We start from the raw sequence: 24,768 nt of genomic DNA on the forward strand, positions 1-24,768 counted from the left end.
GCCAGACTTAGGCCACTAACCCTATCCCCAGAGTCGGGGTTAGATCAACCCCATCCAAATCACAATGACTAAGAGTAGAAAAGATGGTCCCCCAAAGCAGAACTGAAGAGGTACTACCCTAAACTGAGAAAAAACAGCTAGTTGATCAAAAATAAATTAAAAACATGTAAAATATCCCTCCACTATACTTCTTTACTGTATTTCTTAATTCCAATTTCATTCCACTTTCAGTCTATTCCCTGTTTGCAAATTAATCTTAAGATACATTTGATTATTTCTTCCCACTGTTCATGAGTCTTCAATGACTCCTCACTAGAAGCCCTACAGTGTTCAGGGAATAGCAATTTCCAAGCATGTGTGAAAACTTTCAGAGCCCTCCTTGAATGAGAGGTAGAGGTTTTGAAAGAGGTGAAGCCTTAATGAATAATCAATGTGAGTGAGTGATGGAGTTAGTTTTATTTCTGGTAGTCCAATTGGACACCTTGGGCTAGTGTAACTTGTAAACAAGCCTGTTACATAAGAATTCACCTGTCGTGGATGAAATTCACAGCAAAGCATCCAGAAAGGCAGAATTTGGCAACTCTGAGTTTCCTGTGTAGCTGTCAAAATCCTTATTTCACCTGCTGGAGTCCTTTGGCCCTTCTCCTGCCCCAGGAGAGCTATGTGAGTTTTTCTCTCTTCCTCGTAGGTCATGAGCCGCACTAGAATGTAATACTTGAAGGACAGGGAATGTGTCTCTTTTACTGAGGTCTATATTCCAATTCCTAAGAAAGTACCTGGAAAATTGTACCCTTAATATTTATTGAATAAATGAATGTAAAGTGCCAAACAATATCTTTTTCACTTCACTTAACCCAGAGTCTTACATACAGCATAGTCTTGCATACAGATGGATTTAACTTTTCAAAATACATTTTTAAAAAGGATTCTAATCATATTTTGGGGAGGGGGTCAGTGCAAATTTTGAGAAGTAAGCTGATTTAAATTACCTATGCACTGGAATTCTAAAATTGATAGCTTCTAATCATAAAACTGTAGAATGTTCACAAATAAGAGGGATTTACTCACCAGATTCTACTTTTCTGTGTCATTTCCATTTCAGTGTAAGCACTGCTGAAAGCAAACACCAAGAACATTTTCAAACAAATGTTATCTATTCTTAGGTGTGAATCATGCCACTCTTAGCCAACCACAGGTAGAGCTACCATCACGCATGCACATTCTTCCTCCCAACCTAGAAAAATTCTATCCCCCTCCAGGGTCTTCCCACCTTGATGCTCACCCTCTGCACTGCTAGGTGGCCATCTGGGCTCAGCATCTAGCAGTTTTCCTACTGCTTGGGAGACCCAGAGAATTTTAATGCTATTGAGCAACTCTGCTCAAACACTCCTGGTGTGAACTGAGCAAAGCTCTGGTTGCTAGGCAATCATCACAAAAGCACAAGGATTTCCAAAATAAAGAGAGACCCAGAGCACACTTGAATCCAATACAATTGCACTGTTTATTTGCAACTGGTTGGATTGTACCCCTTCCTTGGTTAGATGGTGTATTTCTCTATGAATGACTCCAAAAAATATTACAACTCTAGCCCTTCCAATTTTTAACTAAGCTGAAAGTATTTTACTTTTTCCAGACTCTTAGTGAGAAAAGAATGAGGTATGTTTCAAGCTGGAACTTCTAGAAGATAGTGGGTGCTCAATAAATATTTGTTGAATTAACTAATTAATATGTGGGTGCAAGGGCTTGCTTTTGCATCCTGAGGCAACTGTGGCCTCTGGGGAAAGCCAGGCTCACTGAATCCTGAGGCAATCACTCACTCTGAGAAAGCCAGATGCCATGTTGTGAGGGAACTCAAGACATCTATGGAGAGGCCACATGGTTAAGAACTAAGGCCTACTGCCCACAGCCGTGTGAGAGAGCCATCCTCAAAACAGATTCCTTCATTAAGCTTTCAGATGACCACAGCCTTTACCAACATCCAGCTGCAGTCACATGTAAGACCCTCAGCCGGAACCACCCAGGCAGGCCATTCCCAAATTCTTGACCATCAGAAAGAGGAAAATACAAGTCCAATGTTTATTATTTCAAGCCATTATGTTTTGAGGGTGATTTGTTATGCAGCAAGAGATAATACAATCTTCTTTCACCTTGTTTGAGATGACAGCTTATTAAAATACAAACTCTTGGAGGGCTTATTCACTCCTGTATTATTCACTCTGTATTATCCACTCCTGTATTCCTGGTATCTTGTATGCATCCAATAAACAATGAGTAACAACTCACTCAATGACAAGCTGGTCCCTAATTTTTTATAGAAATCTATATAGGTTCACATCCAGAAACAGTAGTATAATTCTTCAATCAAATGATGCCTTTTAGCAAAAAAACTAGCATAATTATCCAAAAAGAACTATTGAAAATTATGGGGGAAAATGTTATTAGAATTTACATCATCCTCCTCCCTTACTAGGGTGAGAGGGAGCTACGTGTAGAAGGAATACAGGGCCTTGAAGTATTCAAAGAAAGAATAATTAACCAAGGGCATAGTTTGAGAAGCTCAGCTTCTCATGAGAAGGAAAAGGCATTGCAAGGTGGCACAGGGGACCAAGATGTCAAGCCCTACTTGGAGTTTTTCTTGAAGTGTTCCTGAAGCCACATCATAAAAGGAATTTGAAAATACAAGTCCAGTTGAACAAGTTAACCCTTCAGCCCCTTTCTAACTTGAGCCGCTGTGGTTGCTCCTGTCCCCTGCTGGCCTGAGAAAGCTCAGGAGGAAGACCATGGTGCTAACATTTACCCCCTTCACATTCACACACACCCTCTCACCATCAAGTATCTTATTTGACTGTTTGAGCACAGGCTAAATACGTGTCCTCAAATAAGAGATGGAGAATAATAACAGCAAATCTTTGTCTTGTTCCCTGACAATAAAGCTGGTATAGATGAAAAGCAAGATTTGCCCTTCCCTGCCACCTCAGGTAATGAGGTTACTACCTGTATTCAAATCAAAGACACATTCATCCATTCCTTTCCTTCTAATGGCTCAATTTCCAGAGTTGATATTGTGTACTCTGCCACATGCTGTGAGGTATGTAAGAAAAGTGACATCGGATCTGGCATCTCAGTTATTTATCTGCCCCCTCCAGAGCCAGGGGGCAGTTTCAAATGTGTTCAATTGCCTAAGATCTAAAAATTAAAAATAGTAATTTAAATGTCCCAGATCAAAGAGTCATATTCTTCTCTTCTTTCCATTCATTGCCTTTGAGTCTTGCCATGACCACAATATCAGGTAAACAGCAGGCCTCTAAAATTCAATATTGCTATTGCTGTTAATTCCATTCATTCAAGAAAAGCTGGTTGAGCATCAACTATGTGCTAACGCTATACTAGGTTTTTTTATGCACATTATTTAATTTGTGTCAATAGCAACCCAATGCACTGAGAAAAATGAAGCTCAAATATTTTGAATTATTTACCGGAGGCTGCAAACTCCAAATCCAGGTTTTTTTGGTTAGCCCTACTGCCTTAATCAGAAATCTTTTAAATGAAGACAACCTTTGTATCCACCAAGATAATGAATCCCAAGATTCTCACCACCCTTGCTTTCTTGTGTGTTAACCAAGATTCCAATGTTTTGAAAGAGAGTAACTGGTTAAATTGATTTAGAGATAATATTTCTCTGCTTATGGAAAAATGTTTGAAACTCCCAACCCAGGTCTTTGCTCAGCATGAGACAATCAGATTTATCACAGACTCCATAATGATCCTAGCATACGTAGTTGACATCTTACCAAGGCATGGCTTTTCTGAAATATAGAAAATTGTTCTAAGTTCTTCATCATTCTGGTCTTACCTCCCAGAGATTTTTAAGGGAGATATTTAATACAATCAATGTAGTGTTTTAAGAAGGAGGTTCTATTCTGAGGATATTAATGTAAAAGGAGACCAGTGTTAGGCCCTCTGTCGATGCCCCATTTCTCCCAGCCCACTCCATGTTAACCCAGCAAGGAGGAAGACATGGAGGAGGGGAGGCAGGAGAGCAGCGGGTGAGAGAGAGGAGATGGCCTTGAATTCAGTCGGTCCCAAAGCCAATAAAGGAGAGTGGCAGGCAGCGCCAAGCATCCTGCTGTTTGACAATGCTGCCACCTTCTGGCATATTTTGGAAAATTACTAGAGAATACAGCTAGTCACTGTCATTTAATAGAAAAATCACAAAGATGTGATCTGATATACCAATAAAGTTTTTTTTAATTACCTCCAAGGTATTCCTGGCATCTATTTAAACTATAATTCAATACACTTACTTTTCAAGCTCCTGTCTTTTAAAGTATTCCATACTATGCCTGGAAGATTAGAGAAACTTCCTCAGTGTGGTACCTACCTCCATGCATGCCACCTTCCAATCCAGTCCTCCCCCACCCACCCCCTGCCTTTAGCAGTCAGAGTCTCCATGACTGAATTTTACTTGGAATAAATTCAAATGTATTTCTCTGGCCCAGGAAGGATCCCAAACTTGCGGCCTACAAACCCAGTTACAGTGGCTCAGATTTTATATGTATGTTCAGAATAGTGTTTTAAATGACTGTAATGGAACACCCCCACATCTCAGTCTTCTGGCAACTTCCCACTCACATACATACACATACATATACACATACACACACACACACACACACACAACCCTATTCACATACTCATTTATTTACACACATGGCCTCTGAAATCAGGAAAGTTTACTTGGAAATTTACATTCACCCAGAACCTCAGAATGTGACCTTATTTGGAAATAGAGCCCTTGCAGATGTATTTAGGCAAAAAAAAAAAAAGTCACACTGGATCAGAGTGAGCCCTAAATCCATGACTTACAATGGGTATATAAGTACATATGACTTATGTCCTTATAAGAAAAGACACAATTTTTTTTCAGGATGGTGGATTAGAGGCTTTTAGCATGGCTCAGCCACTTGGAAAGAGCAAGACAGTGCATAAAGATCAACTCTGTGAGCTTTAATACAAGAAGGAAAATAGGAATCCACCGGAATTGTGAAGGACATTCCAAATCCCAGGGAGGCAATGCCGGCAAACAGCCCCCATGACAGTGTATGGCTGAAAAAAGTGAGTGAAGCCCCAGTACATGAGACAGGCAGAGTACCTACCTCTGTAACTCACCTTTCCACAGGGATCCGAGAAAGACAGGCCGAGGGAGAGCACTTTGTTTCCCTCAAACCATGGAACTACGTGGGGAGATGTTTGAAGCCACTGTGAATGAATGGTAATGGGAAAAGCTACAGACATATTCCCAGACTCAGGACTGAGACCAGGATGCCACTTTTAATAGCATACAAAGTCATCCATTCTTTAGTGGCCCAGCAGGATGACTGCACAGGCATTTTAGTAATGGGTAAGAGATTGGAGCAGCTGCTCTGGATTGGGGTAGGAGCCTCCACAGTCAGAGCTGTGGAAAGTGCCTCAGCAGGAGGTTCTAGAATTGTGTTCTCTTCTATCACAAATCTGGGGCAAGAGGAAATCTGCTATAGCCGCAGTTTCTTTTGGGCAGCAAGACTTCAACCAGGGCCATCTTGGCAACCTGGAACTCACCTGCATATGCCATTGCTGGGTGCCCAGACTGTTCCTCTGAAAATCATGGTACAGCAGGACCCTCTCCACTCCACCCCCAGGCAGAAATCCAGGCATTCAGAGCATACATGGCCTGGACCAGCAGCCTAAGCTCCCCATCCATCCTGGACATAGACTGTGGTACACCAAGGTCCTCAGTCCTCTATGTCCAAGCAGATCTCTAGGCATTCAGGGCACCTGCTTGCCCAAATCAGCAGCCTGAGTCTCCCACTCCTCCTGTGCAGAGATCTTGGTGCAAAGGGCCCTCTCTATTCCACATTCAGGCAGACCTCCAGGTACTTGGAACACTCACTCAACTTGATAAGCAGCCTGACCTGCCACACTGTTTCTGTGCAGAGACCCTGATGCAGAGGAGTCATCTCTGCTACATAGCCAGGCCGATCTCCAGGCATCTGGAGCATGCATTCTTTTGGATTACAGTTTAGGTTGCCCCCGTCACCATAGAGAGAACATGGGACAGAGGAGGTTTTCCAGCTCCACACCTAGGCACACCTCTGGGTGCTTGGTAGTCAACTACTGGATTCTCCCTCAGCACAGGTGCTTGTGCCTGCCATCAGGAGACGTGTAGGTGGACCCCAATGAGCATCACCTCCCCCCAGCTTCCCTGAGCAGGGAGCTCAGACCACTATGCATTCCACAAATCAGTTGATTGTCTGGGGCAACACAGAGCTTCTGCCAGTAGACAAGGATCAAGTATATACCTAGCTACACTGGCTGCACCAGCTCTTATCTATAAACACCATCTACTGGCTTGTAGATCCAACTTCACAGTGCAATATAAAATTTGCTGAAAGAATAACACAGGGCTATAGAAGGAAAGCCAAAAGACCCTACCCAGCATTCTCTACAGTCACACCCCTTAGGGAAGGGGAAAAGGGAAAGAAAAATAATACTATTATAGGGAAATAAAGAAAAAAAAACTCCTACCCACACTAAAATAACTACAAATATTAGAAGTGCCAGGGTCTCCAGATGAGAAGGAACCAGCACAAAAAATCTGAATGTAGTGACACCACCAAAGGATCACATTAACTCTACAGCAATGGTCTCTAATCAAAACGGAAACTCACAAATGGCAGATAAAAAATTCAGAGTATAGATTGCAAGGAAGCTCAGTGAGTTCCAAGACAAGGTTGAAAATCAACACAAAGAAACTTATAAAGCAATCCAGGAAATGAAGAAAGAGATAAACATCTTAAAAAGAAATCTATCAGAGCTTCTAGAATTGAAAAACTCACTTAAGGCATTTCAAAATACAATTGAAACTTTTATCAATAGAATGGACAAAGCAGAAGAAAAAATTTCAGCAAGGGCTTGAAGACCAGTTTTTGAAATAGCCCAGTCAGACAAAAGTAAACAAAAAAGTTTTTATAAATAAACAGTCTTTGAGAAATATGGGATTATGCAAAGCTACCAAACCTACAAATTATTGGCATTTCTGAGAGAAAAGGAGAGAAAGCAAACAACCTGGAAAACACATTTGAAGAAGTAATTCAAGAAAATTTCCCTAATCTTGGTAGAAAGATACAAAAAAACTCAGATACAAAAAATCCAGAGAACACCTGTGAGACACTATGTAAAATGAGCAGCACCAAGACATATATTTACCAGAATGTCCCAAGTCAATTCTAAGGAAAAAAAAACCTTAAACATAGCTAAAGAAAAAAAAAAGAAAAAGAAAAAGGTCACAGCCAGACATGGTGGCTCACACCTGTAATCCCAGCACTTTGGGAGGCTGTGGCAGGCAGATCACCTGAGGTCAGGAGTTTGAGACCAGCCTGGCCAACATGGCAAAACCCTGTCTCTACTAAAAATACAAAAATTAGCTGGGTGCAGTGGCAGGCACCTGAAATCCCAGATACTTGGGAGGCTGAGGCAGGAGAATTGCTTGAACCCAGGAGGTGGAGGGTGCAATGAACTGAGATTGTGCCACTGTGCTCCAGCCTGGGCAACAGAGCAAGACTCTGTTGCAAAAAGAAAAGAAAAGAAAAAGGTCACATCATATACAAAGGGAATCCCATCCAGGTTAACACCAGACTTTTCAGCAGAAGCCTTATAAGCCAGAAGAGACTGGGAGTCTATTTTTACATTTTTAAAGGAGAGAATTTCAAACCAGGAATTTCATATCCTGCCAAATTAAACTTCATAAGCAAAGGAGAAATAAAATCTTTTCTAGATAAGCAAAAGAAGAAATAAAATCCTTTCCAGATAAGCAAACATGAAAGAAATTTGTTACCACTAGACCACCCTTATAAAAGATCTGTAAGGGAGTTCTAAACTTGGAAATGAAAGAACAATACCTGCTCATAGCCTACAGATCCTACAAAGCAACCCCACTTCTACAAAGTAGCCAGCTCCTTGAATGTTAGTGGTCTAAATGCTCTACTTAAAAGTCACAGAGTGGCTAGTTGGATTAACAAAACAAGACCCATCCATCTGCTGTCTTCAAGAGACCCATCTCACATGTAATGATACTCTTAAGCTCTAAGCAAAGGGTTGGAAAAAGATCTCCTGTACAAATGAAAACACAAGAGAGCAGGGGTTGCTATTCTACTATCAGATAAAACAGACTTTAAACCAATGGTCATCAAGCAGAACAAATAAGGGCATTATATAATAATAAAGTTTTCAATTCAACAGGACTTAACTATCCTAAATAGATACATACCCAACATTGGAGCATCCAAATTTATAAAACAAGTATTCAAGGTTTACAAAAAGACTTAGCCACACAGTAATAGTGGGGGACTTCAACACCAGCTATCAGCATTAGACAGATCATTGAGGCAGGAAATTAACAAAGAGATTCTGTACTTAAATTGGTACTTGACCATTTGGACCTTGTGATGGTTAATACTGAGTGTCAACTTGATTGGATTAAAGGATACAAAGTATTAATCCTGGATGTGTCTGTGAGGGAGTTGCCAAAAGAGATTCACATTTGAGTCAGTGGGCTGGGGAAGGCAGACCCACCCTTAATCTGGTGAGCACCATCTAATCAGCTGCCAGTGAATATAAAGCAGGCAGAAAAATGTGAAATGGTGAGACTCGCCTAGCCTCCCAGCTGACATCTTTCTCCTGTGCTGGATGCTTCCTGCCCTCGAGCATTGGATTCCAAGTTCTTCAGCTTTCGAACTCAGGCTGTCTCTCCTTGCTCCTCAGTCTGCAGACGGCCTATTGTGGGACCTTGTGATCATGTAAGTTAATACTTAATAAACTCGTGTGTGTGTGTGTGTGTGCGTGCATGTGTGTGCGCATATTTCATTAATTCTGTCCCTCTACAGAACCCTAATACAGACCTAATAGACATCTAGAGAATACACCCATCAACCACAGAATATACATTCTTCTCATCTGCACATGGAACATAATCCAAGATCAACCACAGGCTTAGTCATAAAGCAAGTCTCAATAAACTCAAAAAATAATGAAATCATACCAGCCATACTCCGGGACTAGAGTAGAATAAAAATAGAAGAGCATCTCTCAAAAGCACACAATTACACGCAAATTAAACAGCTCACCCCTGAATCACTTTTGGGTAAACAAAATTAAGGCAGAAATCAAAAAATTCCTTGAAATAAATGAAAACAGATACAAAATACCAAAATCTCTGAGATGCAGCAAAACCAATGTTAAAAGGAAAGTTTATAGTGTTAAATGGCTAACTCAAAAAACCAGAAATTTTTTTTTTATTCTTATATCCCTTGCTTTATTCAATTCTCTCCACACCTCTAAGAATTAGAAACATACTGAGGAGGACATAAATAAGACTGAAGGCACAGCCAACTTATGATCTTGGGGACGAGACACAGTATTAGACAAATTCCAGACCTGGGCATGAAACGGGCCACTTCCAATGACCATACTGAAGCCTCCTGCAGGGAACAGCTCATTTGTCCCCATGATGGTGACACTGGAACTGCACACAGGCCAGGAAGTCCTGGTGGCTTTACTCCAAGATCCGTGGTCAAGCCCTGTGGCATCACCACCACCACTTGTCTTCAAGGTCATTAAAATCCCAAGTACACTTGACCTTCAGACAGTGCTCCTTCTGTGACGTCTGTATCTCCTCTCTCACTACTCTGTGCAAGTCTTTTTGAAGCCCGAGTTTCTGTAGCCTGCATGTTGACTTCTTCAAGGCCTTACATAGCATCTTAACACCATCAGGATCCAGCTCATTGCCTAGAAGGTTCAGATTGACCAGGGTCTTACTGCTATGGAGAACAGAGACAAGAGGTGGGCAGCGAGCAGTCGTCAGATTGCATTTTGCCAGCCCAAGTGTGTACAAAGCATGATGTGAAGGTTTCAGAGCCTCACACAGCAGCTTTACTCCATCATCCCCAAGATCATTTTCTCCAGCGTCCAAGATTTTCACATTGTGATTGTGCTTGAGGGCAGTAGCCAGCTCTTGACAGCCCTCTCTTGTGAAAGAGCAACCTGACAAATTCAGGCTCTGCAGGTTACAATCTGGGTGACCCAAGGCCTCACACAGGAACTTGACTCCCTCATCTCCCAGGCAGTTCTTGCTCAGATTCAGTTGCATCAGGGTGCTGTTCTGCAAGAGAGTGTCTGACAAGTGCCTGCAACCACGTGCTCCCAGCTGGCAAAACCAGAGCTCCAGCCTCTCTAAGACACACCCGGGGTAAGTCAGGGCAGCACCCAACAGCTTTATGCCAGAGTCATGTCAGCATGAGACAGCAAGAAAGGCAGACGTCAGCATCAGGAGAAGGGACAAGTCCAAGGGCCAGAACCCTGGGAAGCACCTCTGAACTGCCTGGCTGTGGGAGTCTGGACATCGGTACAAGAGAAATTAATGTTTTTAACACTTCCTTTCTGTCAAGCACCTTGCATATATTATGTAATCCAATCTTACATCAGTATTCTAAAGATAAAGCAAAAGGACAAAAAAAAAATCTTGCCCAAAACCCATTCCCTTCCCATTTACTTTCTGTGGGCTTACAGGAATAAGTAAAGTGCCGGAAGGAGGAGAGACTGTGTTAACAGAATTGCCACACCTATAACTTCTAAGCAACATCCCAGAACTGACACACAGAATAGTCACATTCCATTCAGTTAACAATCTTCACAATGCATTTATTTTACTTTTGCCTCCTCTAATATTCACAAAAGTCACATACCCAGCCTTCTTAATCTTAGGAATCTGATATACAGTCCATTGAGGACATAGCTTAGAACTGTACTTTCTGCATATCACCACCAGACAAGATTTACCAAAATGGAGTTTTACTTCCTATCATTTACGTTGTAAAAACTATAGACTTGAAATATAAAATCTTAATTACATACACCACTCCTCCGTGCACCAACATGCTGAGGGCCCTGCTTCAGGTGAGCTTTCTTGATGGACGATATTCTGTATACCTAGATGTGCCAAGAGGCTGAACTGTCCCTGAGGACATAGAAATTTCACAGTTATGTTCATCTTCTTTACCATAGTAACTGATATGGTTTGGCTATGTCCCCACCCAAATCTCATCTTGAATTGTAGCTCCAATAATTCCCACATGTTATGGGAAGGACTGGGTGGTAGGTAATTCAATCATGGGGGCAGTTTCCCCAATACTGTTCTCATGGCAGTGAATCAGTCTCACAAGATCTGATGGTTTTATAAGGGGTTTCCCTCTTCATTTGGTTCTCATCCCCTCTTTGCCTGCCTCTTTTTTCTTCGTAAATTACCCAGACTCAGATATGTCTTTATCGGCAGCATGAAACCAGACTAATACAGGATGAAACCAGACTAATACATTTTACTGTTTATGTGTGCCATAACACGTCGTATACCTTAAACATATACAATAAAAGATATTTAAAAAAAAATTCACATATTAGAACGTCCTAGACCTCACTCTATGCAACTCAACCTTTTTGCTGATTTCAATTTGTATTGTTTTGCTATAATAAAATATAAATGCAAGTATGACACTTTCAATGAGTTCTGTGAGTCGCGTTAGTGAATTACTGAACCTGAGGGTCTAGTGAGAAACCCCAAGTTTGTAGTCAGCTGGTAAAAAGTGAAGATGTTCTGGGAACTCCCAAATTTGTGGCTGGTGTCTGAGGTGAGGTCAGTGCCCTGAGTCTGTAAAATTTAGCCTCACTCCAGGTAGTTAATTTTAGGAGTTGTTTTCTGATCTCACAAAAGTAGTATTGGCTACAGTGACTCTGACTCATTGAAACATGTGCTTTGGGAAGAGAAAGAATAAAAGGGTGAGAGATTAATAAACATTGATTCCTGAATGGCTACCTAGTCCCTAGAGACCTGTGATATAAAATTGCAGCTGTGCAATGATCAGTTACGATAGAAGTTGAGGATCTCTGTTTTCTAAATACTAACTCTTAACTGATAAGAGTTAAGCAATGGAATTTTTCTTTTTCTTTTTTTTTTATTCTGTTGTTTTAAGACAGAGTCTTGCTCTGTTACCCAGGCTGGAGTGCAGTGGCACAATCTTGACTCACTGCAGCCTCCATGTCCTGGGTTCAAGCAATTCTCCTGCCTCAGCCTCCAGAGTAGCTGGGACTACAGGCACATGTCACCACTCCTAATTTTTGTAGTTTTAGTAGAGACAGGGTTTTACCATGTTGACCAGGCTGGTCTCTAACTTCTGACCTCAAGTGATCCACCCACCTCCGCCTCCCAAAGTGCTGGGATTACAGGCATGAGTCACTGAGCCTGGCCAGCAATGGAATTTGGAAAAGGGAGATCCGACTCCTAAGAAAGCTGGCTCCTTGTATGCATCAGGAAACGCAAAGTAACAAGAAAGAGGAAAATATACAAGTCCTTGTTTATTGCGATCCATAATAGCTAAAATGAAAGAAATAGCAAGCCAAGCTTAGATTCTGGCTGGTCTGACTACTGCCCCAGGACTCAGGGTCCTCACAGAAAGAATGTGTTGGGGAAGATCCTGATGCTGGATCAAGTTCAGATTCTGGCCCACCCGATATATAGCCACTAGCCTCAAAGCTATTTCCAAAGGGAAATGTTATGCTGAAACTTGGGCAGGGAAGAAGACTGGTGTAGTTCCTAAGAAAATGGGGAAACATGAAAAAGGTGAAATAAAGGAGAGAGAGAAAGGATGTCAGGGATCTCATCCCAGCAGGGTGGAAATCTTTAAATGCTTATAAAGAAATGGAGTGAATAAAGCAGATGTTCATGGGCCAAAAAAAGTTCTCAATGCAACACTCCTAGGGTTTGGGATGGGAGCCCCTGCTGTTCCTCCAATAATGAAGGGCCAACTTCATTCACCCTAGTTTGAAGGAAGAAATCTGACCTCAGATCACCTGCCATGATGATCCCACAGTCTAATCAGTACAAGGATTGACCAAAGGACCCGAGTTCCTTATATGAATTCAGGTCACTGATGCCAGAAGTCATTTCAAAAAGGGTAAAATCCCTTTATGAGGTAAGGGAACTCAGGTACAGAGAATGTTTAAAATCATAGAAGATGCAAGAGAGGCCGGGCGATCATCCAAGACTGGCCAAAGCCCCAGGTGAGCCCTCTTTCCCTTCCACATGCCATGACCTTAAGCACTGGAAAACACAGTTTTCAATCCATAGTTTGCAGAGGAACAGAAGCCATCTCATTTAATCGGTAAGAGAGTTGAGAAAAACTCATTTACCCTATTGTCTTTGTACAAATAGAGTTTGGGCAGAGCTGCGATGAGCATTACCAGGGAAAATGTAGGGGGGCGACAGAGGTTCCAGACAAAACACTACAGGAAAAGAAGAGTGTGAAGGAATCAATTCAGGGGGAAAATGCAGCTCAAGAAAAAGAACTGTTTTGTGCCATAGAAGAATTTAAGAGAAATACTTTAATAAGGCAAAACCTCAAAGTTGCAAAGGTAAAATAGAAATATGTGAAAAGAGAGACTGCAAAGTTAAGGAAATGAACTGAAGATCACAACACCATATCTGAACTGATAAAGTGGAAAGGAATTATACTGAGAGTTGAGCTTCAGACATAGAGGAAAGACCTGCTATGATCTCAGAGAATGCAGATGAAAAAGAAAAATCAAAGATGCGGGAATTAGGCAAGATAATATATGGAGAATCCTAAAGGACGACTGACATCTGTGAGGTAGAGAACCTAACACATAGAAAAGCTATTTTATTATTATAACAGGAAATTTTCCTGAATTGGATCTGCAGCTCAAAAGGCACAGTGTCCCAGGAAAAGTGACACAGAGTGACTGAGACACAGGTATTGCCTGGTTAAAGTGCTTAACTTCAAGGATGAAGAAACAATTCTTCAGGCATACATTTAGATGTATTTGTGGAGAGTTTGAGAAAATTTTACTGGCCTTGATCTTCTTCAAAGTATCAATAAGTCAACAGGAGACCTTTGCATGGCCACAAAAGACTGAGGGCAAGAAGTTTGACTAGAATCTCTCTCCAAGGAGATCCTCAAGAATAAAGACAAGAGGCAAAAGTTTTCAAATATGAAGGGACTTGAGGAGTGAAGCACTACTGAAAAAATTATTTGATCACAGCCATTCAAGGAATAAAACGACTGTTAGTTACCAATGAATAAATTTAAATAGTCTGTGAACTCATTCCTGTAATCCTAGCACTTTGGGAGGCCAAAGCAGACAGATTACTTGAGACCAAGAGTTCAAGACCAGCCTAGCCAACATCATGAAACCCCATCTCTACAAAAAATTAATATATACAAAAATTAGTCGGGTGTAATAGTGCATGCCTGTAATCCCAACTATTCAGGAGGCTGAGGTACAAGAATCACTTGTACCTGGGAGGTGGAGGTTGCAGTGAGCCAAGATCATGCCACCACGCTCCAGCCTGGGTGACGGAGTGAGACTGTCTCAAAAGAAAAAAAATTAAATAAAGAATTAACACTAAACAACCATGAGGAATACGGTTACACTACTTGGCAATTTACAAATAATAAAATAATTGGGAGATAGGAGATGGTAGAAGAGCAAGATGGGAGAATTCACTTCCTTGCCTTCTTTTTTTTTAGCAGAAAATAAGTAAACACTGTCTAAAAGTGAGACACGATGTGAGCAATAGGGATTACTGGAATATACTGGAGTGAATGGGTGATTATTCACTTGATTATTGTCATGTGAAAATGCAGGCCAATGTGATTCTGATGAGACATCATGTTTAAAATCTTGGTTGATGATTCTAGATGACAGGGGGCTTCTAAAGGATTTTAGGCAGAGGAGTGACACATAAAGGTTGCATTTTTTTAATTATTCCCCATGCCTGCTGTGATATGAGCCACTAGGATTTATGGAGAATTTGAAGAGAACAAGATGGTGGTGGGAAAATCAGCTGGGAGCACTGGACCTGCTGTCCAGGTGAGAAGAGGAGGGCGATGGTGAGTTGGCTGGACTGTGTTGATCGGGGGTTAAGGAGAGAGACGAGTCGAGGTGGACTCCCAGCTTGCAGCTCAGAAGGCCAGGTGGCATTAGCAAATGACACAGAGAGCACAGGATGAGACAGATCCATGATCAAGAAAATGTGACAAAATGTTAGTAATTGAGGAATATACACATACACACACACACAAACACACATATTTGGGGCCTAACATTTGATGTGAAACAATTTCAGAGTCACACGTTTCAAGAGTTAAAAAAAAAAACTCTTCTACATTCTTCACCCATATTCCCCAATTATTAATACTTTATCACATTTCTTTGGTCACATATCTGTCTATTATCAAGTCAACTTACTTTTTGTTGCATTTCAATGTAAGTTGTCTAACATTTTCGGTACACTTTGCCCAAAACAATTCAAAACGCATACCATGAACTAGAGTCAGTATTTGTTTTTATTATTTTGAAGGAAAATTTAAACATAGTGAAATGCTTACATCTTTAACATACTATTGAGGAGTTTTGATAAATATATAAACCCTTGTCAATATATAGAGTATTCCACCACCCCCAAAACATTTCCTAAAGTCTCTACCCATGGCCGTCTCTACTCCACCTGGAAGAGCAGAGTTTGCACCCCTAAAGATACTCACAGCATAGACTGGGCAGGGGCCAGCATCTCTGGACTGACTGCCCATCAGGGAGGGCTTAGGCCTCAGCCAGCTGCTGCAGCAATGACAGAGTACCATAGAGGGCAGACAGGGGCATCTTCACGGTTAGATCCCAGGTTGACCTGGGGCTATCCAGCTCCATCCTCAGGCCACACTCCTCCAGCAGGCCATAGGTGATGGCCAAATCCTCACTCTGGAGTGGGGCAAGGAGCTCAGGCTTGAGGGTGAAGGGAATGTTCCAGGGGTATCTGAAGTTCGGCTCCAGGATGCTCCTTACCTAGAAGAAGGATGATCAGATTCTACAGACCAGCCTTTAAGATCAGGAAAAGAAGGCTTCTACCCCAGCAGCCAGGGTCCCATGGAGGATAATAGAAGGAACAAGAGCTTTGGGATCCAGAGGACCAGGAGTAACATGCTGGTCGTATCCTATGATCAGCAGATCAAGTTATTGGAAATCAGATTCCATGTCTGTGAAGGTGAAAATAAAACTCCCCTTGTAGAATAGTGGTAAGTGTTTTTATTTTTAAATGTATATGCACATATGTATGTATATGGTATATGCATATAAAGGTATGTATTTATATATACATATACTTGGAGAGAGAAAAATAGAGAAATTAGCAAATCATAACAGTGTAACTAGAGCAGGAGTGATCAGCAGATGGTAACAGTGTAACTAGAGCAGGAATATTATATCCCCTTAGACCTTAAAGTCCTGTACTCCTATGTGGCTATTTTAGACCTGCTGGGGAATGCTGCAGGGATTGCCATGGAAACTGAGACCCTCCTGAGGGAGACTCTTACCCACTGGGTCAGGTCTCCAGAAGGACACTGCAACTAGGGACTTCCCAGTGGCCACCCTGGGATCAGGACTCCTCTCTTGGCATAAACCTGTATCATCTTTCTTTCCTCAGAATCATTCTTCTTAACTCTGGTTTCCTCATCCCCTTCCCTGAACTTCTGGTCCCTGGGACGTCCTCACCAGCTCCTGTTGCTGAAGCAGGATCCTCTTCTCCATGGAATAGGCCAGCAAATCGTGTTGGATGACAGTCAGCACTGAGGGTGGAGAACATGTGGGGAAAGACAGTAGTGAAGAATCCAGATTTTTCTTCCTACTCTAAAGCAGGAGACCCCCTGAGAGAATAACTCTAAGACAGAGGAATAAACCCATTAGACTTGAAGATCAAATTCTCTGCCCTGGGAAGTCCTTGAGAATGGTCTCCAGGATGCTAAATAAGAGGGACAAAAGGATGGGATTCAAGGGCTGAAGGCTGAAATCACCCACCTCCAGTGATCTGTGGATGAACATGAGCTGGTGACTTCCTAGACCTTAAATTCATTCTGTATCATATGGCAAGTTATCACAGTGAGCCCTCTGATCTTAGAGAGAGCTGTGATGTAAGGACAAAAGACCATGGCATTCAAAGGGCTTTGGAGATGTGGCATATAACACAGCTTTTTGGGGGTTCTGGGGACCAACCTTATGACTCTCCCGTTCTTCCCTTTAATTACTCTTACCCATTATGGCTTCAAAGAGATAAAGAATGGCTTCCTTTGATTTAGACAATGCATGCTCTGAATCCTGTTGAAGTATCTTTAGGATGGAACTACCAGGGCCAGCCAAATGACCTGAGCTGTCCAATTTCAGCTATAGAAGACAGGTACTATTGTTAATAATAATACTAATAACAGTAATGTTATATTATTTGCCTGTGTCTACTGGTGATAACCAAAGGGTAGGGGTAAGGGTTCTCTACCTCTCCCAGGGGATTTCAAGCAGCCTCAGTATGTGGGGGTTGACACATCCTGGCCCAGTGTGCCTGGGTGCCAGAGCCCCCAGTCTTTCTCATCCCCCTGGCATCTTGCTTATTCTTCCTCCCCCATGTAACTTGGTAGTCATAGCTCCCAAACAATCCCATTTACAGCTTTTACCAGACCTATGCAACTGTGGAACGCCTCACCATGTACATCAGGTCCTGCAGATCCTCTCCATCTCTGAGCATGGCCAGGATACTAGAGAACACGACACCCTGAACATCCTTTGAGAGCTGGGCCAGTGCCTCTGTATTCTGGGAAACCTCCTCTTGTAGATGCTTGAAATCTGTTCTCAGGCATCAACACCAACCAGAAAGTGGGGACAATTCTTCAATTAGAACATCCATGGAATGACAGCCTGTTTGCATATGCGCCGAACTCCTCCATCCCTTTCAGCTGCTAACCAAAATTGTCTCTGCTGATGGCATGCTTGAGCTCTGGGAACAAAGCTGTCACAAGAAGCTAAAAAGATGGACAATCCAGTGCTCTCAAAGGAGGAAACAATACTGGGAGCAGAGATTGAGATTCTGAAATGACGTCATCGCAGGTGGAAGAGAATGACAAAGTGGTCATGTCTAGAACATGTCAGGAATACTGTAAAATCTAGCATTGGGCTTTAGAGGCAAAAATCCTGGGTGCTCTGGAATCAGTTTCCATGTTTGTTAAATGAGATGTTATGAGTATTAAAAGAGTTTATGTAGGCCAAGCATGCTTGCTTATGCCTGTAATCCCAGCATTTGGGGAGGATGAGATGGGGGGACTGCTTGAGGCCAGGAGTTCAAGACCAGCCTGGTCAACATAGCAACAGCCCATCTCAAAAAAACAAGACAGAGTGTATATATGTAAGACACTTGGCACATATAAGCTACCCTTATTATCATGCAATTTTGCCAGAATCCTCAATGTCGATGAAGAATGAACCTCAGGCTGCATATTGGGGCTCTCTGTCTCTCCTAGGAGGCACCAGGTGCCCTCAGGGTAATCTGATTGAGATGAGGGATCACTGGATTGGAAGCTCCAAAGAGGCAAGAATTTATGTCTGTTTGGTTCACTGCCATAATTTTCAGGTTCAGAATAATGCTCAGTGTCCATTAAGTCCTCAATAAATGTTTGTTTCATGAGCAAAGTGTAAATTTGGAAGTGGACCTCAGTTTCTGACTGGCATGAAAACTACCAGTTTGGGTGCTCAGACTTGCAGCTCCCACCCAGAAGCCCCAAGGTCTCCCTTAATAAATACTCACTTTGCCAGAAAGGTTCTTCTATTCGTCCTGGAATGAGAATCAAGTCAGCATCTCCCTTCCTCATCCCCCACCAAATTTGCTTTTGAGATGTTTTGAAGGATTCTGCTCTCCTACCACTTCCTTCCCCTTGCTTAACTTCTTCCTGCCTCCATCCCCGTGCATCCCTCCATTATCTAGCCTTTCTGAACCCTTCCCATTCCACATGACCAAGGGCCAGGCCCTAAGACAATGGTGGCAAAGGCAAGGCAGGGGAAATCTGCCTTACTTACCCCTGTGTGCAGGATGGGATCCCTGCCCTCACCTCCAGCAAATTCACACTCACCTATTGGGAGGATGTCACCTAGTTTGTATGATAAAAAGAGAAAAGAAATTCCTCACCAAAGAGGCTCAAATACTGGATTGTTCCGGCCTTCTGCCCTGCTTTTCCTGAACCCCTCTTCTCTATCTGCTCCTGCCCTTATCCCAGGAGGCCAGACCCCAGGATCTTGGGTAGTAGCAGCAAAGGCAATCAGGTGGGGTTTTGTTGTGCAGATTGTCCTGGGAGGGGAGGGCCAGGTTCCACTCACTTAGAAAATGCAGTTGGCGGATTTCCTCACTATAGTAACGCAGTTTCGCAAATTCCTCTGGAAAGAGAAAGAAAGGCTTTTACTCATCAAACGTTAGCCTACCCCTACTTTTCCTCTGCTACTTATTTCCCTCTTGGTCTCACCTCTAACTTTTCTCTCCTCCCCTTTTTTCTCACATGAACCATCAGTTCGGTTGAAAAACTTCCCCAGGGAGATGGATCCCCAGGCAGCCTCTTTCCCCAACAAACTCACGCCTATCCCAATGTTTAAATGAGAAAGTCTGGTTTCCCTGTGGCCCTGGGGGATAGTAACTGGGTCAGAGGAAGGGGACAGTTGGAGATAATGGAGGAGCCTGACTGGGGGAGTGTTCTCTGTGGGTCTGTGGCAGCTGTGCCCAAGCAGGGCTTTTGTGGGAATCCAAAGGGGGTCAGGGATAAGTAGTGCCTAAGTTCTAGGCAAAAAAAAAAAAAAAAAAAACTGCCAGAGGAGGATGAGCAAGATGGTGCAACAGAAGCCTTCATGGTTCATACAAACACCAAACACCAAATTTTAAGAACTATCTGCACAAAGAAAAGCACCATCACAGAACCAAAAATCAGGTGAGCAATCACAGTACCCAGTTTTAACTTTATATCATTGGATGAGGCTTTCAAGAGGGTTGGAGAGATGGTAGTGAATGACCGTAGCCATTCCTCATTCATCGCCACACTGTACCCTAGCCTCTCGGAAATTCTGTACACTTGGGAGAGAGAGGGCACAGTGACTGTGTAGCATTACATTGAACTCAGTGCTGCCTTGTCATAGCAGAGCGCAGAGCCAGGCTGAGCTCATCAGTGCCAGTGCACAAAGGGAGCATTTGGGCCAGACCTAGTAAAAGGGGAATTGCCCATTCCTTCTTTCAGAACTCAAGTTTCCTGGTAAGCCTCACTAATGCCAGCCAAAGTGCTCTGGAGTCCTAGGAGAACTTAAAGGTCAGTCTAGGACATGAGGACTACAATTTTTAGGCAATTTCTAATGCTGAGCTGGGCTCAGAGCCAGAGGACTAGAGTGACACATGACCCAGAGAGACACTAGCTGGGGTCGCTAAAAAAAAGGTGCTTGTGCTACCCTGCCCTTAATCTCAGGCAGGGCAGCTCACAGCAATGAAAGTGTGTCATTCCCTTTGGTTAAGTAGAAGGGAGCAAAGAGCACAGAAATTTTGTCCTGCATCTTGGAAACCATCTCAGCCACAGTAAGATAGGAGACTGGGCAGAGTTGTGAGGCCCCCATTCCAAGCCCTAACTCCTGGATAACATCTCTAGACACCCCTGGGTGAAAAGGGAACCTACTGCCTTGAATGGAGGAGCACAGCCCTGGCAGAATTCATCACCTGCTGAATAAAGAACCACTGGGCCCTAAATAGCCAGCAGCAGTATCCATATATATGTAGTGGGCCTTGGGCTCTGAGATGTGCTGACTAAATGTGTGACCCAGCACATTCCCAGCTGTGATGGCAGTGGTAAAAGACTCCTTCTGTTTGAGAAAAGCAGAGGGAACAGTAAAGGAAGCTTTGTCTTGCATCTTAGGTACGAGCTCAGCCACAGTGACACAGTGTACCAAACAGGCTCTCGGGTCCCTCCAGACCAGGCCTAGGCTCTTTAACAGCATTTCTGGACCTGCCCTGGGCCAGAGGAGAGCCCACTTCCCTAAAGGGTGAGACCCAGGCCACACAGCATTTACCATAAGCTGACGGATAAGCCCAGTCTTGGGCTGTCAGCAAACATATGCAGTGACCTGGCAGAGACTCCCCATGGGTCAGTGATAATGTGGCCACAGAGAGAGTTCCCCTGCCTGTGAAAAGGGAAAGGAACAGTGGAAAAACTTTGTCTTGTAATTTGAGGGACAGCTTAGCAGCAGTAGAGTAGAACATAAGGTAAATCTGTGAGGTTTTTGACTCCAATCCCTAGCCCCCAGACAGCATCTCTGTACCCACCCAGGGCCTGGGAAAACTCACTGCTCTGAAGGGAAGTACAAAAACCTCACTGGCCTTGTCACCTGCTGATTGTAAAGCCCTAGGGCCTTGAGTGAACACAGGTAGTAGCCAGATAGTGGTTACAGCAGGCCAGGGGTGAGACCCAGCACTGGGCCGGCTTCAGGTCTAACCCAGTGCAGTGCCAGTGGTAGTAGCCACAGGGGTGCTTGCATCACCACACTCCCAGTTCCAGGTGGCTCAGCAAAGAGAGAGAGAGACTCCGTTTGTTTGGGAGAAAGTAAGGGAAAGGACAAGATTCTTTGCCTGGAAATCTAGATAATTATTCTGGATCTTATTCAAGGCCACCAAAGCAGAACCTCTACGAATCTGCAACAACCACAGAGATACTAAACAGGGAGTCCAACTCCCTTTGAATACCTGGAAAGCCTTCTCAAGGACAGGCACAAACAAGCCTAGACTAAGAAGACTACAATAAATACCTAACTCATCAATGCCTAGATATCACAAAATATCTACAAGGATCAGGATCACCCAGGAAAACATGACCTCACATTTCTATATGCCAACAGTGAACACTCTAAAAAAGAAATTAAAAAACTAATCCCATTGATGATAGGGATAAAAGTAAATACCTAGGAATTAACCAAAGAAGTAAAAGATCTCTACAACAAAAATTATAAAACATTGATGAAAAAGATTAAAGAAGACACAAAAAAATGGAAAGATATTCCATGTTCATGGATTGGAATCATTAATATTGTTAAATTGTCCATACTCTCCAAAGCAATCTATAGATTCAATGCAATTCCTATCAAAACACCAGTGACATTCTTCACAGAAAGAAAAAAGAATTTTAATATTTATATGAAACTACAAAAGACCCAGAATAGTCAAAGCTATCCTCAGCAAAAAGAACAAAACCAAAAGAATCACATTACCTGACTTCAAATTATTCTGCAGAGCTATAGTAACCAAAACAACATGATACTGGCATAAAAAAAAAAAAAAGACACACAGACCAATGGAACAAAATAGAGAACCTAGAAACAAATCCATGTGCCTACAGTGAACTTATTTTTGACAAAGGTGCCAAGAACATACAATGGAAAAAGGACAGTCTCTTCAATAAATACTGCTGGGAAAGCTGGATATCCATATCCAAGAGAATGAAACTAGACTCCTATTTCTCACCATATACAAAATCAAATCAAAATCATTTAAAGACTTAAATCTAAGGCCTCAAACTATGAAACTACTAAAATAAAACTTTAAGGCAACCTTCAGGACAATGGTCTGGGCAAAGATTTCTTGAGTAAACACCCCACAAGCAATGGCAACTAAAAATAGAAAAATGGGATCACATCAAGTTAAAACGCTTCTTCACAGCAAAGGAAACAATCAACAAAGTGAAGACGCAACCCACAGAATCAGAGAAACTACCCATTTCTCTACCCATTCGAGAGGGATTAATAACAAGAATATTTAAGAAGTTCAAATGATTCTATAGAAATAAATCTAATTATCTGACTTAAAATGAGCAAAAGATATGAGTAGACATTTCTCAAAAGAAGACATATAAATAGCAAACAAACATATGAAAAGCTGATCAACATCATTTATCATATGAGAAATGCAAATCAAAAGTACAATGAGATATCATCTCACCCCTGTTAAAATGGCTTATAGCTAAAAGACAGGCAATAACACATGCTGGGGAGGATGCAGAGTAAAAGGGGTTCTCAAATGCTGTTGATGGGAATGTAAATTAGTACAACCACTCTGGAGAACAGTTTCCTCAAAAAACTAAAAATAGAGCTACCATATAATCCAGTAATCTCACTGCTGGGTGTATATACCAATAGGCAGGTAATCAGTATACCAAAGAGATATCTGCACTCCCATGTTTGTTGCAACACTGTTCACATAGTCAAGATTTGGAAGCAAAATGAGAGTTCATCAACAGATGAATGGGTAAAGAAAATATGACACCTATACATAATGGAATACTATTCACCCTAAAAAAGAATGAGATCCTATTATTTGCAACAACATAAATGAAAGTGGAAGTCATTATGTTAAGTGAAATAAGTCAGGGAGTGAAAGACAAACATCTTATGTTATCACTTACTTGTGGGATGCAAAAATCAAAACAGTTGAACACAGAGGGATGCTACCCGAGACTGGGAAGGATGGGGAGGAATCTGGGGGATAGATATGTATGGTTAATGGGCACATTTTTGAAAGCTAGAAAGAATGAATAATACCTAGCATTTGATAGCACAACAGGGTGACTACAGTAAAAATAATTTAATTGTACATTTTTTGAAAACTAAAAGAGAATAACTAGATTGCTTGTAACACAGAGGATAAATGCTTGAGGGAATGAATACTACATTTTTCCATGAAGTAATTATTGCACATTGCATGTCTGTGTCAAAACACCTCACATACCCCATAAATATATATACCTACTATGTACTCACAAAAAAAAATTTTAATAAAAATAAAATAAACCAGACTTAGGAACTCACCATCTTGAAAGGTGCTCCGTTCATCATCATCTGTGATGAGAATGGCTGAATGGAAAAGAAGTTCATTAGGAGAGTTATATCTGCCTGAGTCTTTCCCATACCCTATACCTGGACCACGGAACCCCTTGTATCAAAACCACTGGAATGCTGTTAAATCTGACCACTGGCCTCACTCTGTGTCTTCTGAATCACTTTGAAGGGTGCCCTGGAACCTGCATGTAAATATGCACTTTGGGTAATCATTTTGCCATCCAACATTTAGAAATTATCTTGATAGAGTAAAGGAACTCAGCTTCCTTTGACCTTCAGGAGGTTAGGACTGCCTCCTGCTGCCCTTTTCTTACTGACCTGCCTTACTTACCACTCCCAATCTGGCATCTTCTTGGATGATTTCACATTCCATGTAGAGAAATGTGCTGAGGTCTAAAACTCACCTAACACTAAAGTGCAAGTGTTCAACAGCGGAAAGAGTCCATGAAAAAGACAAAAAGTTTGTATAGGTGTTGAAAAGCTTAGAGGAAATGAATGAATGAAGTTAGAGGAAAAACTAACCTCACAGCAGTGACTGCAAGTCATGTTCTGACTACTAGCAGGGAGAGTGGCACTCTTCTATGTCAGACACCACATCTGTAAAATGGAAATGAGACCTTCTCTCCGTAGTTGATGCAAGGATTGGAGATACATGTCTAGCAATGCAACTGACTCCAATTCATCTTCACCCTCTCCAGTTCATCAGGATATTTCCTGTAGCCTGACAACAGGCTCACGTCTTTGCCAACTTATAAATCCCTTTCCCTAAGCTATGGGACCTAATTTAGTGACCACCTCCTCCTACCTAGCATCCCCTCACAGCCAACTTTCTTCAAGAGTCATCTACACATTGGGTCCCCATTTTCTCTCTTTGCATTCATACTTCAACCACTGTGGTTTATTCTCCAATGAGTCCACCTGCCTTCGGTCACCAATGAAAACTGA

The 24,768-nt window shown here is 42.2% G+C and overlaps 1 protein-coding gene across 1 annotated transcript in view; it reads right to left on the bottom strand.

The window, feature by feature from the left end:
* Positions 1-15,434: 15,434 nt before the first annotated feature.
* Positions 15,435-24,768, bottom strand: part of GSDMC (gasdermin C) — a 37,534-nt gene continuing 28,200 nt past the window's right edge. The window contains exons 6-12 of the mRNA XM_032253405.1: positions 23,794-23,838; positions 19,907-20,029; positions 18,725-18,826; positions 17,630-17,769; positions 17,187-17,316; positions 16,651-16,724; positions 15,435-15,945 (exon numbers count right to left, since the gene is read on the bottom strand). Of these exons, the coding sequence (XP_032109296.1) occupies positions 15,706-15,945; positions 16,651-16,724; positions 17,187-17,316; positions 17,630-17,769; positions 18,725-18,826; positions 19,907-20,029; positions 23,794-23,838 (854 nt within the window). The 3' untranslated portion in view covers positions 15,435-15,705. The remainder of the gene's footprint in view (positions 15,946-16,650; positions 16,725-17,186; positions 17,317-17,629; positions 17,770-18,724; positions 18,827-19,906; positions 20,030-23,793; positions 23,839-24,768) is intronic.

This window comes from Sapajus apella, unplaced genomic scaffold (assembly GCF_009761245.1).
Source record: "Sapajus apella isolate SASKATOON/1434 unplaced genomic scaffold, GSC_monkey_1.0 scaffold3, whole genome shotgun sequence".
NCBI classification, from domain to species: Eukaryota; Metazoa; Chordata; class Mammalia; order Primates; family Cebidae; genus Sapajus; species Sapajus apella.